The following is an 18,277-nucleotide window of genomic DNA, read 5'->3' on the forward strand; positions in this document are numbered from 1 at the left end:
TTTATTCCGACTTAAGAGAAGGCGATCGTTGCGTTCGTGGTTTTCATTACGCAGGCGCCTCTCCTGTGCTACATCCACAAAGGCTTGAGATGGGCGGAGCTCGCAGCGCCATCTAGGAAGTCCATATGAGAGTCCTCTGGGCACTGAAAAGTTATGGGAGTGAAGCAGCACTGCGAATTTATGCGCTCCGACAGGAGGAGCTGGCGTGGTGTTGTCGTAATGAAAATGCTGTCAAGCGGTTGACTCACGCCCAGAAGGAACGTGACAGACGTGGTTCCGAACGAACATCATAGTTAATGTTTGCAAGGTGCAATATAACCGATGATTAATAATAATAATAATAATAATAATAATAATAATAATAATAATAATAATAATAATAATAATAATAATAATAATAATAATAATAATAATAATAATAAAAGAACTTGCAACAGCATAAACGTTTCTCGTCTCGTGAACCCCTTCCCCTCCCACTGGGGTTACCAGCCGAACTTGGTGCGAATTGTCGGCCCCCAAAGTAATCTTATAGTGCCGTACCCAGTTTTGTATACTTCCGTCTTTGTCTGCTGTCTCGAAACGAAACACATGCATGTGTGCGCGCTGACGTACACCCGTGAGCAAAAGTATACGGACCTGGGTTTGCGCGATAAAGCCAATTTTTTTTCCTCTGCCTGTGAACGCAACTTGAAAGTGAGCTTATGCTCGTTAATCACGAAGAAATTCAGTTTTTTCGCCGACCCTGTGGTCCGTATACTTTGCTCACGGGTGTACGTGCTAATCTGCATTCACATTCACAAAGCAGTGCGTGCATCAGAAGGCAGCGCATGATCCAGAACGTTCAGAACAAATGCGGTTCCTCAGCACGACCACCGAGATTAGGCGACGCCCAAGGCGCGCTGAAAAAAAATCTTGTAGGCGGCGTGCTAGAATTTACGTCAAATCCGCTAAGAGTTACATGCACACGTCGTCCGCCCAAGTGCTATTTAGAGGCTGCCACAAAGAAAACTAGACAATTATCAGCCCTGAAGCTTCGCCAATATTGATGCAATAATACATACTGCTCATTTATAACCAATTTAGCCAAAGTGAAATTTCACTGCAGTTGACGTTAAAACAGGAGTGGTACTTTTCGCGAGCATACTTCGTAAAAAAAAAAAAATTGCACGCTAGCTTTAATGCAGCTGACCTTTCGAATGGTCAGTGCAGCTCATGCAGGTAGTTTAAGTGCTAAGTGATAACCTGCCCAATGCCTTCAGCCTGCAGTGTTTCTTGTCGACCTGTGAGGCCTCGCAAAGCAAGTGCTCACAATAGAAAAGTAGCCGAGCAATGTGGGAAGGAGCACCTTGCTGAAGTAGTACGTAGTACTTGGTTGGCTCCGGACGCATGAGACTCGATTAAGCACAAGGTGGACTATCCGTAGCACGCATCTGCTCTTGCGCTGACTTTCAAAAAATAATTTATGTTTTTGTCAATGCAAAGATACATCGTTGGCGAACACGTACGAAGGAAGAGAAGAGCAAGATTCAGCAGAAGAAACCCCAGAATAAATAAATTAAACTGATGAAAGTCGAAACACACAAACCAACGCACGTGCCGCCCATTGTGCGAACAGCATCGAATGCCGTACCGGAGGCAGGCTACCATGAACGTTTCACGTTCCCGCAATGAGGGAGTGGTCGCAGCTGGCGCACCGACGTGCAGCTATAACTCGTTGCAGTGTCAATCGACCGTGACGTTTTGCCAAAAAACGATCGAAGGCTTGAACGCCTCTGGTCATCGCTGTAGTTGAAGCGACGCGTATACGTGTCGGTGAGTGGTTTCACACCGGAGATGACGGGGCAATTCGTTGATGCCTGTCTGGTTCTTTTTTTTCGATCGCTTCACTCTCCACGGCGTTTGCATCTTTTTCTCTCTTTACTTTTCACTCCCGTTCGTCCGGTTCCGTTTGCCCAGCAGAAACGTTTACATCTGCACGTCCTCTTGATCGCATTGCAGGTGTTATTCGCCATCCTGTCGATTCTTCTAGATGTGTTTTTTTTTATGGAAAGGCGGTTGAATAGTTTCGTGTTCGTCAAACATACGTGCCATTGAATTGGAGTACGCGAATTGCCTAATACACGAAAGGGTAATGGGTAAAACACACACACACACACACACACACACACACACACACACACACACACACACACACACACACGCACACACACACACACACACACACACACACACACACACACACACACACACACACACACACACACACACACACACACACACACACACACACACACACACACACACACACACACACACACACACACACACACACACACACACACACACACACACACACACACACACACACGCGCAGCGCAGCGCGCGCGCTCACTACCACTATCGACACACATTCTCCACTCAATACCTGCAAATTTTCCACACGACCCCCCCCCCCCCTTCCGTGCTCTCCTGTATCCATCGAATACCGGACGAATCGCGGCGAAGCTTAGCTGAGCTCTTTGCAGCTGCCGCCCTGAAATGAAGGCGAACTGAAAACGCTGCAAACATATTCGAGTCACCTGTGCCGCGTCGACGCCCTCCAGGAGCGCCCTGGTACGGTGCCCGGATCGGACGGTGGCCTTGAGCACGCCGTCCACGTACACGTGGTAAGCCTCCAGGGAGCCCAGCACCACGTCGGGGGGAAGCCAGCCGATGAGCACGCTCTTGTTCAGCTGGCGCTCCAGCACCAGCCGCTGAGGAGGGGGCACCGGGAAGCCCGCGGAGCCGCCTGCACGGACGATATGCCTCGGACACCTGCCCTTCGATACTGGGCAGGTCTCGCGCCGTCGCCGCCAACACACAGGGGATATAACCTCGAAAACGGCAACCGCCAGTGATAAAAGTTGTGGCTGGGCCAGCTGGAGAGACATGATGCGTGAAAGGGAAGAAGGCTCGCACCGACCAGACTGTGACCACGAAGCTATAGTGCGCAGGAAATCCATAACGGGTCCATCGAAGCGAAAGCTTCACAGCTGTATATCCTGCACAGTTTCGTGCCACAGTCTGCTAGGAGAAACATTTGTCGTGAAACATTCTCATGCTTAATGATTTCCGTGTTGTTAATTTCGGCATGATATGTGTAACGACGTGCTCAAAGATAGATAGATAGATAGATAGATAGATAGATAGATAGATAGATAGATAGATAGATAGATAGATAGACAGACAGACAGACAGACAGATAGATAGATAGATAGATAGATAGATAGATAGATAGATAGATAGATAGATAGATAGATAGATAGATAGATAGTGAGTGAGTGAGTGAGTGAGTGAGTGAGTGAGTGAGTGAGTGAGTGAGTGAGTGAGTGAGTGCCGTGTCCAGTGCCATCTCCGTGCCCTTGTTTTCTTGTTCTTTCTCCTCGCGTTGGCGCAGTGCTATTCTCAATAGCTAAACTACTGAATCTCTGTTAGGGCATGCATCAACCACACGGCAGGTGCCACAAGCGCTTGGTCAAATTCGTAACGACAGCAGAGCCCGGTAACATTCTGTGGAAGAAAGTCCACACTACCCAGAAAAATCCGTGTTCGAAGAGCGAACGGCGAAAAACCGGAGCTCTTTCAGGATAAGCCGATAACGCAGGTTTCCCTCTCTGCACAATGAAAGTGAAACGGGCATGATTCGTATGCATTGTTGTAGATCGCGACCCGTAATACACTCCGCCCTCGTACAACTTTAATCCTCTAGCACCGCACTAAACATGTCAGAGTGTTCATGTGCTGGAAGGATTAAATGCACCAAGCGCGCTTCGCTAAACGGCCTGCGAAAACAGGGAGGTTAAATCTAACATGTGCTTATAATCGTTAGGTCACCGTCTGACGCAAGCGGCATACAAGGTGCGGAGCTATACGGCAGCGTGCGGCGATGCAGATAAATCCGCTAATTGCTGTCGAGTGCAAAGTTTCAGTCGGCAATTTCTCTCGTACACCCCTGTCGGACACGGACAACCTTGTCACTGTTACAAAACGCAGCGTTGTCGTAACTTAAGGACCATGTCCAAATGCATACTTCCAGAAAAACGGCCATTAGGGCAGCCTGGGCCGTGACTAGAGACCTGTTGCTTAGGCACTAAACACGCTGTTTTAGGCGCCGTATAACATACACTAAAACTGTCACTTAAGGCATATATAGGCGCCAAATACTGTCCTTTAGGCTTGTATACTTTCAATTAAGAACTTATGTTGGCGCATCTGAGGATAAATTGTGATTCTCTAAAGAACACTGCCCACTAATCCCCTTTTTATGAAATTCATTTTATTTTTCCCGATAACATGAAATGACGCAACGTGCGTAGGTTACAAGATTGATCTGAAATATAGTGTGGCTAGACACAAATAAAAAAGATGTAAAAGCAGTCACAAACAACCACCATCTCAAAATATATGGGTTTCGTGCTGAGTTTAATTGATGCGAAAGCATCAAATGGCCCGTTGAGCGAAAAAGCCAGCGTCAGTAGCAGCGAAATGACACCTAAGTTAGACGTCACGAGCGCGCCTCGACGGAGCACAGCGGGCGAAACGGTGTTGCGTGAAGGGAGAGGGCATCGCCGCGACGCCACGTCACCAACGCGCCTGGGCGGAGCAGGTACGGCGACGCGACGTCGGGGGGCGAGACGGGTTGTCGTCGGCGAGGTAGTCTAGTGAGGCGCGCGTGAGGGTGACGCCGTCTCGCTCTCGGAAGCAGGCGCGTGGTCTGTATCTCTCTCTCTCACCCCCACTAGGCTTAGCTGCTGCGCGCGTCTGCCGGCCTTGGTGGTCGCTGCTGCTTCCTGGGTCTCTCGTCGCGCAGGACGTCGGCGGCTTGTGGCGTACATTACTCGCAGCGCGAAACTCGAAGGACCGCTCAGCGGCGTTCACTTGGGCATTATTGCTTTCGCATTCAGAAGTTATATGTGCTTAGGTGTGCTCGATTTTTTTTAACAGCGAAGCTGTTTAAATCAGCCGTAATTTGTGGTGCGTGCCAAGAAACTGCCGCGCCGTAGCCATGGCAACGCGGAAAAGGAGGATCTCCCTGCCTTCCCGACCCCCGCCTTTCTTCTCTCCGCGGTGCGCTGAGCCAGGAGAAAAAAAAAGTTGTCGCAGTTTCACCTGAAAGGTGAAGCATCAATTGCGATAGCAAATTTGAAGATAGCTATACGGAGTAATGATAGCAGCTTTATCAGCTGTATAAACTTGGACATGCAGCAGCACCGGCAACACGCAGAACTGTTGTCGACGCCGTCGGCGTTTTGCCCGCGTTCGCTCAAAATGCTTGCGGCGTTGGTGACTGTTGCCGGAGCCTCTGATATAAATAGGCACTTGGTGCCGCAGCTAAACGTCGCCTGCCTTCCCCCCCCCTCCCCCCCACGGCCTTTCGTGCGTCGGAAGAAGGCACGTTTGCTCTACATATATGGTGATTGTAGAGGAGGAAAGAGACGCCTACTTCTGCAGCCCTTAAGGGAGCACAGAGCAGAACACGCGTTTGTTCTCCGCCGTGCGTTCACTCCCCGTGAAAGCGCGCGTCCCTCGCGCCCTTTCACTCGCACATACAGCGTTCGGCGCGCGGCAACGATTTCATCTCCATTGACGTCATACGGAACCTCACGGCGACGGCGACGGCGACGCCGACGGCAGAAATCTGCTTTTGAGTGTCCATATAATTGCTATCGCAATAAAAAGGCGAAAGCTTGCACTAGGCCACGCAAAGATCAAGACACAGCGAAGCTGGCTGATTGATATCGAGCGGCTAGCCTCCAGCGCATTTGGCGTCGCCAAGCGACAGCGTTCTTGGCACTGCACCAAACTTGGTTAGCCTGCTTGCGTTTGTGGCATGCCAGGAGGGCTGTGACTCGTAGGCGCCGACGCGTCCAGCGCTAGTCACGCGAAATGTCGCGAAAGGGAAGGTACCTCCGAAAATGATCGCTCGCGAGAATACTTTCCTACATCCGTAGGTAAGTTGAACCAAGTTAGTACCTAGCAGTCACAGCCAGTAAGTTTCGCTGTGCCTAAGCTTTGCGCGACCGAGTGCAAACGTCCCCATTTTTTTTTACTGAATTACTGAGTATTAGTTTCTATGTATAAGAGGGACGCTCAACATCTACCGAAGTAAGCGGAGCGTAATCGTACTTCGAGACATTCCACAATCCATTGCCCTCTGGAACTGCAGAGCGTTTGGCGATCAGAACCTCTGACAGTTTGTTTAGTACCTAAAACCCCGAATTTTTGTCCGAGAAAGACAAACGTTTCAAACTAACTCTATCAGCAGCAGGTCCATCGGGGGTGGCGGCAAATCTACTCTGAACGTCCCAAACGAGCCACATTTTCCGGGTCAGAGTTGCGCCCAAAAATTCAAGTTTCTCGATGATGGCGGCTAAAACGCTGTCACCTTCAAATGTATCGTCTCGTACAGCCGTCTAAGCCTTCCTCACAGCGATGCTGTGGCCCGCTGAAAAGCTGTTAATTGCAGTCTTTACTGTAGCAATGTTTGTGGGTAAAATTGGCTGCCTTCAGCCAAGTTCGCCAGCGCGTTATAACGTAATAAAGAAAATGAGGATATACATATAGGAAAAAACACGCAGAAATACACTTTTTAGGCTCTGAAAATTGATTATAAGCACCCAGACCGAAAGAGGAATTTATATGTAGGCAGAATAAAGGTGTCACTAATATGTTTCTAGATCCATAGCTCGTGCTTATATATATATATATATATATATATATATATATATATTAAATAGGCACGATAAAGACGTCATGACATTGTGAGCGGAAGCAGTGAGTAGTCGTGAGATTGAGAGCAGGAGAAAAAAAAAGCAGGAAGTGAAAGGCCAGGACTTAGTGATAAACATGCTTACGGTCAGTGAAGAAGTTATTTAACACATGCATATTCCACTTTATGACCTTTGCATTGATTTGCAATGAATGAACTTGCAATGAATGAACTTTGCAATGAATGAACTTTATTTTCTCGTTTGAACGAGAAAATGAAGTTCATTCATTCATTCATTCATTCATTCATTCATTCATTCATTCATTTACTTGCTCTCCAGGCCCTCAATAGTGTTCCACTTACCAGTGCCGTCGTTTTCTCGTTCGGTCTCGGAAAGCGCGTCTTCGTCCACTTCTTCGATATCTTCCAAATCGATGTAGTCATTCATTCGATGGAAGTCCTCTGCGAAAAAAACAAAAACGTGGCGTTTTGTTACAGCTGCGCTGAACTCGCTGTGCAAGCGGCCTGTAGACAACTTGATGTCTGCCTCGAATCACGCTATAAACGGTGCTTTATCGTAAAACGATGAAAGAGTAATTAAAAAGGCATTTTTTCTGATCACATTTCTCCTGTCTGGCCAAGATTACAACCATATATTTAGTATGGGGCAGGTAATATCGATAAAAGGGAGTATCATTTACACTTAAACATGAGGAAAAAAAAATGCCGGCAGATCCCACGCTCTGTGGGAATCGATGTTATGCGAAGCAGTGTGCGGGGAGCCTACTAAATTAACGAAACGACCATGAGAGCACCAAGGCGTAGACAGCTGTTTGATGACCTAGATGACATGCATGTCATGAGATTCATGTCATAACCGACATGTTCGTCATACACTCTTGTGCCAGTTCTGGTACATGCAAAGTTCACGAAAAGACCATGAGAGTACTAAGGCGTAGGCGGCTATATATATATATATATATATATATATATATATATATATATATATATATATACTCTCAAAGTGGCAAATGTTCGCCAAGAACATTTAAAAAAAGAACGACTTGGCACACAAGTAGCCTCTCAAAGGTACGTTTCAGAGCGCAGTTCTTAGGCGCTCGTTCCTGCGTTGAACGTCGGCGTCGGTGTCCCTCGTTACCGAGCGAACGAGCACAGCGAAGGATGAAAGAGCGAACGCGGAGCGCAGCGAAAGATAAAAGACGGAGATTGGGCGAAGAGAGCGGAGGAGGAGGGTGCAGCGGATGCATGAGGAGGAAAGCGGAGGAGTGAGGAGGATGGCGAAAGGGTGAGGAGGAAAGCGCAGTGCCACACGATGCATGCTCGACGGCAGCGACCAGGCATGCGGCGAGCGCTATGGAAACAAAGCGCTGGCGTGTGCTTCGCTTGCGCTGCCGCGGCTAGAGAATGGGCTCCGGACGCGCCACGCGTTCCCGTGTTCACGATTTTTTTCTGAACAAAGAGTGACGCAGCCGGTGTAAATACTTCGTCTGCCGCTGCTGCTAAACAAACTGCCCGAGCAGAGGCTCAGTGCCGCAGCCGATAGGACACTGTCGTTCAGAATCAAATTCTATGCCACAATATATCGCGAATTCAAAACACCTAAACAGCTGTGCTCTAAATTTTCATTATGGGAGTATCGTAATCGTCGGTGAATTTTTAAACTCTGTAATGCCAAAACATAGATTCACATCAAATAAAATTATACCTATTCATTCACCTTTATTTCTGTCCATGAAGAGTGCATTTGTACAAAACCGAATCTAAATTCACCGCAATGCATGGTATATTATTTCAACAACGCAATTACTTAAGTAAATAATTTACCAATTGGCTTACTGGAGTATACAAAACTGAAAACTTGCTCCAGCGCCGCAAAAGCGACCCTATATAGATTATGCGTTCATTTTGTGTCGCGGTTGAAAGTTAACCAGTGTTCGGTGGGCTGATTAGCATTGGGGGGGAAGAACGGTAAAACCAGAAATGGCCCAGTGCAGGGTAACATGGGTAGGGCTTTTCTTTTCTGAGCTTTTTTTTTTTTTTTGACGTCGTAGAAGCTCAGAGCGAAATTAGTTTTGAAGGAACTCGGCAACATTGTTGAAAAGAAATGGCCGGCTAAAGTGCACAAATATGATGGATGATCTCAAAAGCTTGGAAACGAAATGGAGCAAGGGGTAATGGGAGTTGGCAACCACGTCCACGGTGATTGAAAGTGTAATCAGACAACCAGGTGTCACCAACAGGAGAGTAAGAAACATTCGAAGAAATTCAAAGGTTCTAAAACTCCCTATTAAAAATGCAAAAAATATTTCGGTTTTCAAGTGGTGAGTATTCCGTCGAATCGAGCAGACTCGGAGTAGTCGCTACTCGATTCGATGAGCTAATCCAATAGTGACTAAGGACGGAATCGAATGGGGCAATATTCGATAAGTTCTTCGAAAGTTTCGAATATTCACACAGCCCCTAAATTCAATGCTCTCTATACAGGTACACGGCCTGGAGGATGAGTTCACGAAAATCACAGAACACAAGTTCGAGGTAAAGAGACCTGCATAGACGATGACGTGACATGATTGCAACATGTACAATTGATATGTCGCAAACAAAATTTTCCAATTACGAGGAAGCTTTAGCGCGCGGACTCCAATCTGAATACACGGTAAAGGAGAAATCGTTTTCCTCTGCAACCACCACGTCAAATTTGCTGAGGTTTGCTACAATTCAAAGGTTGTGACTGTTGCTAGCAAATTTATGACTTCGGCCACGGAATTTTTATTAGGACATGTTGAAAATTGCAAGTTTTGAGTAAACGAAACTGTCAAGTTTACAACTCCGTAACTCAGCAATGAAAAATGACATCACAATTCTGAAAATTGCTTGTAATAGTACATCTAAAGCGGATAAATTGATGTATCATATGTGGCGCTCAAGCGCACCACTAATATGTGACTAGGATTTGTGCAATACCCTTGTAAACATTTTAACACAATAACGTTAGATAAGAATTAGTATATCAAGTTTTCCCGCTATGAATGCTTTAACGGATGCATTTTTCTGAACTGCGATATCGGTTTCTGGTGCTGAGTTGCGGCTTTGTAAACTTCGTGCTTCTATATATTTTTAAAACCCATTAATTATCCGCAATTTTCGTAAACATATTCAGACGCTAAATCAAAATTCCGATTTCAAAAAATTAAATTATGGGGTTGTATGTGCCCAAAACCACGGTCTGATCAATTCTAGGGACTGTTGGAAGCCGTAGTGGGGGACTCGGGAATAATTTAGACTACCTAGGTGGCCTAAATTATTGGAGTCCTCTACTACGGTTTGTAACAGTCCCTAGAATTGATATTTCTCAAGTGCAGCAAATTTCATTGAAATCGGCCAAGGGATTACCATGGAAATATAATTATTTTCTGCACTCATTTATGGGGGACTCCGGTATAATTTGCACCACCTAGGTGGTCTAAATTGTTCCAGATTCCCCCATTATAGGGAGCCAACATGCAAGCGCGGTTTTAGGGTGGTGACAACACCAAAGTTTTGACCGCTATTTACAGCCAAATTTGGTGGGTAGCCATTTTCGTCCCCAGTCTTTCTGCCTTTTTAGATCTTATGCTCAGGGCTATGTCACTCCCTCCCTCCCTACCTCCCTCCATCCATCCAACCGCCGTGCGTCCACACCCCCATTGCGCATGCGCATCCTCCTCCCTCTCCTCTCCTTGTCTCATCTCCTCTCCTCTCGGCATTCCGCCTATCCTTTCCGGATTGCGCAACGAATGGCAACACCTGCGGCTCATCGCACGATAATGCGAAGCAGCTTAGGTTAGAGCACAGTGTCTAGAATAGGGAAGTGTGACGAAGGCCCCGCCGCTCGCGTGTGCGTTTCAGATGCAGCCGCAAGGCGGCGCTGACGCTTGTATTCACGTCGCCCGACCAGGCCCGACGATCGACTAGCCGGATAAGCGCCCCGATTCGCGATGCGAATTTCCTTGTCTTTACCTCAAATGGCACATCTTGCTCAGCCACTCGTGTTCGCGAAGATCGCAGCAACATTATAGCGACATATGCGCCCTATAAATTCGCGTACCACACGTCATTTGCTTGCGAGATCTAGGCCGTCTTGGCATGTTTACCTCGGAGGCCGCGCGGACGCGCCTCGAGTTTTGCTTCACTGCGGTCTTATATTACGCGCCAAATTACTGTCTATAAACGCACGCTTGAACGAAAACAACTGTTCTTGCTTGCAAAGATGAATTGAGTCCGAGTTGTTCGTTAAAGAAAGATGCGATTGGATTTCACTTAAATATATGTAACTGCCCTTAATTGGCATGCACCGATGATTATCTTACATAAAAGTTGCCTTGGCTCGCTCAATATTTTCACGTTTGCAAGATTTCTTGAAAACTGGTATGTTATAAGCAAAATATGGTGCAATTATTGATCATTTTTGCAGCTTCAAAGCACTGCATGATTGCTGCCTTCTCTTTGGGTGGGAGCTTCTCGATCTTCTTCTTCAGTGCACTTTCTTCAATCGCGTGATTTGCCTGTTTTTGCTGCGCGAGAGCCTCGTCCAAGCTTTTCGCTTTGGCTCTTAGGCGGCGCACCGTAGCTTGGGTCCTTGCCTATAGCTTCCTGGCGTAATTTTCCTTACGCTTTAGCTGCCTAGGTCGACACCTCTGGTTGAGCAATAGCCTTCTGAGGTACTTGGAGGCGATGCAGCACTTCTCAGGGCCACTTACAAGCCCCTTGCACTTCGTGGGGTAGAGGCTTTCATACCAGCTTGTCATGTTGGAGCTGCGCGCAAGAGGGAACTCCACCGACCGCGCAGCGTCAGAACAGAGCTGCATGCTGTCAACAGCCTCTAGGAGGGATGGAGGATCGCAGTGCTCGTCAAGTGAGAGCTCGACACCACGTACAAACACTCAGTGTTCGATCATGCTGTCCCCGCAACGAAACAGCACAAGCTTTTGGGCGTGAAGCAAGCTCATGATTGGCCCCAGTATGCAGACGCTATATGCGACAAAAAGGGAAGTTTCAGAAAAAAAAAAAAAAAAAAAAAAACGTGCTTACCCCACTGATTGGAAGGCACGATCACATTTTGGTAATCCAGAGTTGGCGACAAGCGTGGGTGCTTCATCCGATGTGTCGGGTGAGGCCACGTCGATTCGCTATTTCTTTTTTGTGGAGGTGCAAACTGTGGGTCCAACATTTCTTTCGGATTACTTTTCTTAGGCACTGGCTTGGAGATGTACTTGGGGACGTTTGGAAAGATCGTCAGTATCGCATCCGGCTGTAATAATGGCCTGCTCCTTTCCAGGCGCACCAGCTCACCACTGAAGATGTGTTCAAAGTGACGCGACACAAACTGCGGATCGAAATGCAGTTCGCACAAAGCGGCATTTCGTTCGAGTGGCTTGTCCATCCGAGGTATGTTGCGTTGCCACTTTCGGTACGTCTCCTCGTCTTACAATACCCCGAAGAGCGACAACTTCTTTTTGCACGATTTGTAACCAGTCGTGCAGACAGGCACAAAACAGCGACTTTGACGGCAGCTCATCCCTGAGCACTTGTCGGCACCACACGAAACATTACTTCGCACGAGAATTTCCAACAGAAAGCGGGAGAAACTCGCGGACCAATTCGTATCGGGCACGCAGCTTGACGTATAAATAGGGTGCCTCGATGCCAGCGCCGCCGTTCAGGGTGGTGCCAACCTTTGACCGCCCCCGCGCCGCCGCTTTCTCGCTGCGACGCCATATTGTGTCACAGCGAGCCGTTGCGATTGCTTGGTGCCGGTGCTGAGTTCGAGGCACAGTGCGCGCGGATGCTTCGCGGACGCTTCTACTTGCTAGACAGTGTTCAGCCGCATGACTGACAAGCTATCAAGTGCATCGTGTCGACATGACGGGCTGTTGTGTTCCCTAGTGCGCCGGATCGACGCGTAAAGAACTGCGTTGTTTTCGCTTCCCCCGGGACCCAGAGCGACGGAAGAGATGGGAAGCCCAAGTAAAGCGCGATCACTGGAAGGCAACGGATAACTCCTGCATTCGCGAGGTAAGTGTCAAGAATGTTTAGACTACCGCACCGTGTTTTTCATTTAAATAAGAAAGTATTCTCTGATCCTCGCTCACGTACCTACGTTCGCTCACGAACTAAGTAAGCACTGCACCGATGCTGTCTGAGTAGCGTATGGTTTGCGAGCGCGCGTCGCATAGGCTTTTTTCGTTTTGATGGGCGCAGTCTGTACCCTTATTTTAAGGACTGACGAAGATGCTTAGCCGCGAAATAGTCTTACATTAGCTACGAATCGTCACGTAAGCCACCTATTTTCCTTTTTCACGGGAAGCACACATCGTGTGTGTCTCTTGTTTCTTTTATTTTTTTTTTTATTTTTTATTTTTTTGTTCTTTTATCGGTACTGGTTATTTGGGACTAAAGAACGCAGTGCTTCGTCTGGGGAGAGCGGCTGTTTTGTACGTGGTAAGCGAAACATTGAGATTTTCTCTGATTTCTCAGGAGATATCTTGCGGACCTCAGGGTGTTACGTTACATAGCTGATTTTTTAGACTTGTACATATTTGTAGCGTGGTGATCGTAAGCCGATGGCCATTCGTGCTCATTCCCGATCGTAGTGGGTACTGTGACGGTCTTTAAATGCCTGTGCACGGTATGCCCAGATGCAGTATATAGAGTTAAGGAGCATCATGGGACCAAAATGTTTCGGCGCTTTCTGGCATGGTGTCTGTTGTAGCCTGTGCATTTCTTCGAAACGTGTGAAGCGAGGTAATACAGCATTGCTTCTGCTAAAATTTATTTTTAAGCACTGTAATGGGTTCTCTGTATTTACAAGGCAACTTTTCATATCAATAATCACTTTTGTTGTTTTACCTGTACTTAGAAACACTTTGAAGAGGACCAGTACGAGGGAAATCGACAGGATGGGCGCCGTCTGTTAAAGTCAACAGCCCTACATCATCATGGACTATATTTTCGAAGTGAAAAACATTGCTAATCTGTATTTGACTGTCTTAGTTTCATTTACGGTTTTTGTGCATGATATGTATGCAGTGTTGTTTATTTTTTCAATGTAGTTATCAGTGTTCTAATGGTTATTTATGAAATGTTCTGTACTCGCCATCGATGTGTTTGGCTAATGCGACGTATTCGATGGTAGCTGATGTATGTATTCTGGCTGAATATCTGGCTGGATATCTTCATTAATATTACCCGCGGTTGCGTTTTCTTGTTTGCATTCTTGTTTTCGATTTATATTGTGTGTAATAAGGTTGATGTACTCACTTGAACCCCCCCCCCCCCCCCCATGTAATGAATAAATAAAAAAAAAACTCTCTCTATCCCGAATTGTGTGTCGAGCCTACCTTGCGAATTAATTTTTTTATCTTGTCTTTCAACATAACCTTCAGGCGCCACACAGTACATATAATTTTTCATGTACATATCTCTGTCATGATTGATTGTACTAGACATTATAAGTAAATGTATTTTGTGCATCGTTTGATTTCTTGTGTGTACTACGCAAGATTGACACAGACAAGTTACGTTACATTTTTCTCTACAGCACTAACTAAACCTTATTTTCACATCGCAGTTATTTTTACACCAGCTTAATCCTGTCAGCACACAGTTTTGTGGGCAAAAAAAGCAAAATTGCGCGTAGATATCGTCAAATAATTGCAACGAACGCGAAGAGCACGCGCAAAGCAAGGGAAACTAACCGCCGTGCGCGAGTGGCTGGCTACGGTAAAGGAGGCGTGACGTGTAAACCAAAATACAACAGCGAAAAATAAAAACTTCCACACACAGGGGGTCGCAAACCTTATATACCAAGCATCGAAGCGCAAAAAAAAAAATTGTGCGTATTTTAAACATACACACGGCATATTAAATGTGATTGAATTAGGCAACTTGGGGCATGTTCCCGGCGCCATACATTTACGTCTTCGACCTTCGACGAGTTAACGGCTATTGGTTATAAAGATATGCAGATGGGACACCGATAAAAAAATCCTCATCAAGGCAAAGCACTTGGAAGCGCGCCGCGAGTAACACTTTATGAACGCAAGCATAGCTGAGTCTCAGCTCGTGTGACACAATATGGCGGCGCCAGCGGGGTTGTCTCCACCCTGGATGGCGGCGCTGGGCATCGAGGCACCCTACGTATAAACGAGTGCGAGCGCCCCCTGGCGGATGCATCACAAGCGGCGACGGTGGTTGCCATAGGAGCCGCCGGGCGGTAATCACACTTCCCTATATCTAGCCACTGTAGTTAGAGGTTCGACGGTAGGCGCCCTAGAGGCACCGGCAACAGTCACCAACGCCGCGCCCGTTCGGTGCGAACGCCGGCAAAATGCCAACGGCGTCGACAACAGTTCTGCGCGTTGCTGGTGCTGCTGCATGTACAACTTTATACAGCTGATAAAACTACCTTGAGTCGACCCCATGGCTGCTTCGCATACTACTCAGGGGTTCCCCTACGGGAAGATGGTGTAATTTTTTTTGTCACGCTCTGATGTCCTCATGATGGCACGCGATCTAATAAATTTCTTTAATTTAGTTTTCCGCCAGTGCGCACAAGAAACCTGCATACATATTTAATATAGTAGTTGCCTTTTGCTTTTATTTTAACGCATCAAACTTATTTTTCTATTGCATGTCGTGCGACACATATAAAGCAACAAGTTATAAGGCATGATGGCGTGCTCATGATAGTAGTATCTCACGCCAACAACGTGAACTGCATTAAGCACTGTCGTTGCCTTCCAGTTGCACATAATATATAAAGGGTGTTTTTCAATGTGTGCTGTAATAAAGACTGTCCTTATTAGTCTGTTTAACTAAAACGTAGACGTGCCGTGTACGGCACTCAGACGTGCCATTTGTCTCTGGTTGCTGTGACCAAATTTTATTAAAATAAGTTAATTAAATTCACGCCACTAAGGGTTGCGGGAAATGTGGTCTGTCAGCTGGTCTTTCGCCATTATGTGCCCCAGATTTAACCCGCCAATTTAGCTGGCGGCGGCAAGTGCCCTTACAAAGGCTGTCACCACCCTAAGACAGCACTTGCATGTAGGCTCCCTACCCATTACGGCTTCCAACAGTCCCTAGAATTTATCTTTCTCACGTGCAGCAAGTTTCACATGGAAACAGAATTATTTTCCTCACTCATGGCGAATTCCATTGGGAGAAGAGGAGCAGGGCGCCGCGCAGTGCGGAGTCGGGTGACAGGGCAGTGAGAGCAGGGACACTCGACCCGCCACTGGAATACGACGTGCATTCGGAGAGCAGGTGGGAGGGGGACGTGTGAGGAGAAATGTAGCATGTGACTAAACCAATCGACGTCCCACCATTCTCTGCAGCAGAGCGGCAAAACATGCCTGATCGTCTTGTAATTTGTCGGGCGTAACGCTGTCACCGTTTGCGGCAACGTACTATATACATACTTGTGCGCAGCGCCGACGCATCCCACAATGTTTCCGCCTGCGAAGATCATCTGAAGTTGAGCTCCAGCAGCTTTCGCTGCTGTCACCGTCGAGCGTCTCAAGCACTTCAGCAAGGCGAAGACGCTTTGCTGCCGCTGTCCTCCGCGCATCCGACGAGAAGCAAGGCGGACTAGAAATGCCAGGATCTGTCGCTAAATCGCTGCGAAGCTCGCTCGTATCTCCGACGTCAAAATAAGCGGTGCCAAAACACCAACTACGCTAGGCTGCCGCCATTGCCGCCGCACGCGCCGGCTGAAGCAAAAAAAAAAAAAAAAAACACACCGCATATCCACGGGGTGAATGATGATCAGTGGGCGAAGCTCCGGAGGGAATCATCGGTAAACCGTGAATCTTCCGTGTAATTCGCCCAGTCTCGCCGCACTAAATCGAACGATTGACTTTCACCAATGACACGCGCCATATGTGACGTCATTCCTATTTTATAACAGCGCCCTTCATTATAATTGCAGCATCTCCCGCTTAAGGGGACGCTAGCACAAACGCGTTAGAAACGTGCAGTACTCTCTAGTAAGGGGGAGAGGCCACAGCGTCTTACGCAGCCATTTACACATGCCGTAACGTGCACCGCGTTTGCCGACGCCATCACATGACTGCTGAGAGAGTATAACCTCCGTATTCATAAACGCTCCTCGACTTGAACTTGACTTGCCACCGCCTTGGGCAGCGCGAGGCGGTGGCAAGTCAAGTTCAAGTCGAGGAGCGTTTATGAATACGGGGGTAAGGCGGAGAGGCCACAGCGTCTTACACCAGCTTCTTACACGGGCCGTAACGCACTAGCACAAACGCGTTAGAAACGCGCAGTCTTTCGTTAATGTTGGGTATTTATTGTCATCGTGGTGTGTGTGTCCATGTGCGCTTCGTGGCGTAGTGGTTAGCGCCGCGCGTTCGGAAGCGAGGGGTCCCTGGTTCGATTCCGCGCTACGTACAAAACTTTCGCAATTTTTTTAGGGGCGAAGCTCCTTAGGGTGTGGGTCTGTCCCTCCTCTGTAGTATGTAGTAGCCACGTCTACTTTTATGAAAAAACAAAATTCCGAACGCGCGGCGCTAACCACTACGCCACGAAGCGCACATGGACACATGCACCACGATGACAATAAATACCCAACATTAACGAAAGACTGCGCGTTTCTAACGCGTTACGGCCCGTGTAAGAAGCTGGTGTAAGACGCTGTGGCCTCTGCGCCTTACCCCCGTATTCATAAACGCTCCTCGACTTGAACTTGTCTTGCCACCGCCTTGGGCAGCGCGTTCGAAACGCGTTGAAGGCGGTGGCAAGTCAAGTTCAAGTCGAGGAGCGTTTATGAATACGGGGGTTATACTCTCTCAGCAGTCATGTGATGGCGTCGGCAAACGCGGTGCACGTTCCGGCATGTGTAAACGGCTGCTTAAGACGCTGTGGCCTCTCCCCCTTACTAGAGAGTACTGCACGTTTCTAACGCGTTTGTGCTAGCGTCCCCTTAAGCGGGAGATGGTGCAATTATAATGCAGGGCGCTGTTATAAAATAGGAATGACGTCACAAATGGCGCGTGTCATTGGTGGAAGTCAATCGTTCGATTTAGTGCGGCGAGACTGGGCGAATTACACGGAAGATTCACGGTTTACCGATGATTCCCTCCGCAGCTTCGCCCACTCATCATCATTCACCCCGTGGATATGCGGTGTCTTTTTTTTTTGTTTTTTTTTTTTATAAGAGTAGACGTGGCTACCTACTACTACTACTACTACTACTACTACTACTACTACTACTACTACTACTACTACAGAGGAGGGACAGACCCACACCCTAAGGAGCTTCGCCCCTAAAAGAAATGAGGAGGATATGACGATTTCAGCCACGTGACTTCCTCCGTACACCGCTTTTCAGGAGAGAGCAGTCCGGACTGCTCCCAGCTCCTCTCAGTGCAGCGAAACTGCTCTTGTTCTACCATTGGATGACGGCGCTCCCACTCCTGTTCGACCATTGAAACATGTCGGCTCTGGAACGAA

General features: G+C 47.6%; 1 protein-coding gene across 1 annotated transcript in view; it reads right to left on the reverse strand.

The window, feature by feature from the left end:
- LOC119446299 (uncharacterized) overlaps window positions 1–18,277 on the reverse strand; it is a 394,554-nt gene that overhangs the window by 53,572 nt on the left and 322,705 nt on the right. The window contains 2 exon segments of the mRNA XM_049664068.1: window positions 2,580–2,788; window positions 7,112–7,210. Of these exon segments, the coding sequence (XP_049520025.1) occupies window positions 2,580–2,788; window positions 7,112–7,210 (308 nt within the window).

This window comes from Dermacentor silvarum, chromosome 3 (genome assembly GCF_013339745.2).
Source record: "Dermacentor silvarum isolate Dsil-2018 chromosome 3, BIME_Dsil_1.4, whole genome shotgun sequence".
Classification (NCBI taxonomy): Eukaryota; Metazoa; Arthropoda; class Arachnida; order Ixodida; family Ixodidae; genus Dermacentor; species Dermacentor silvarum.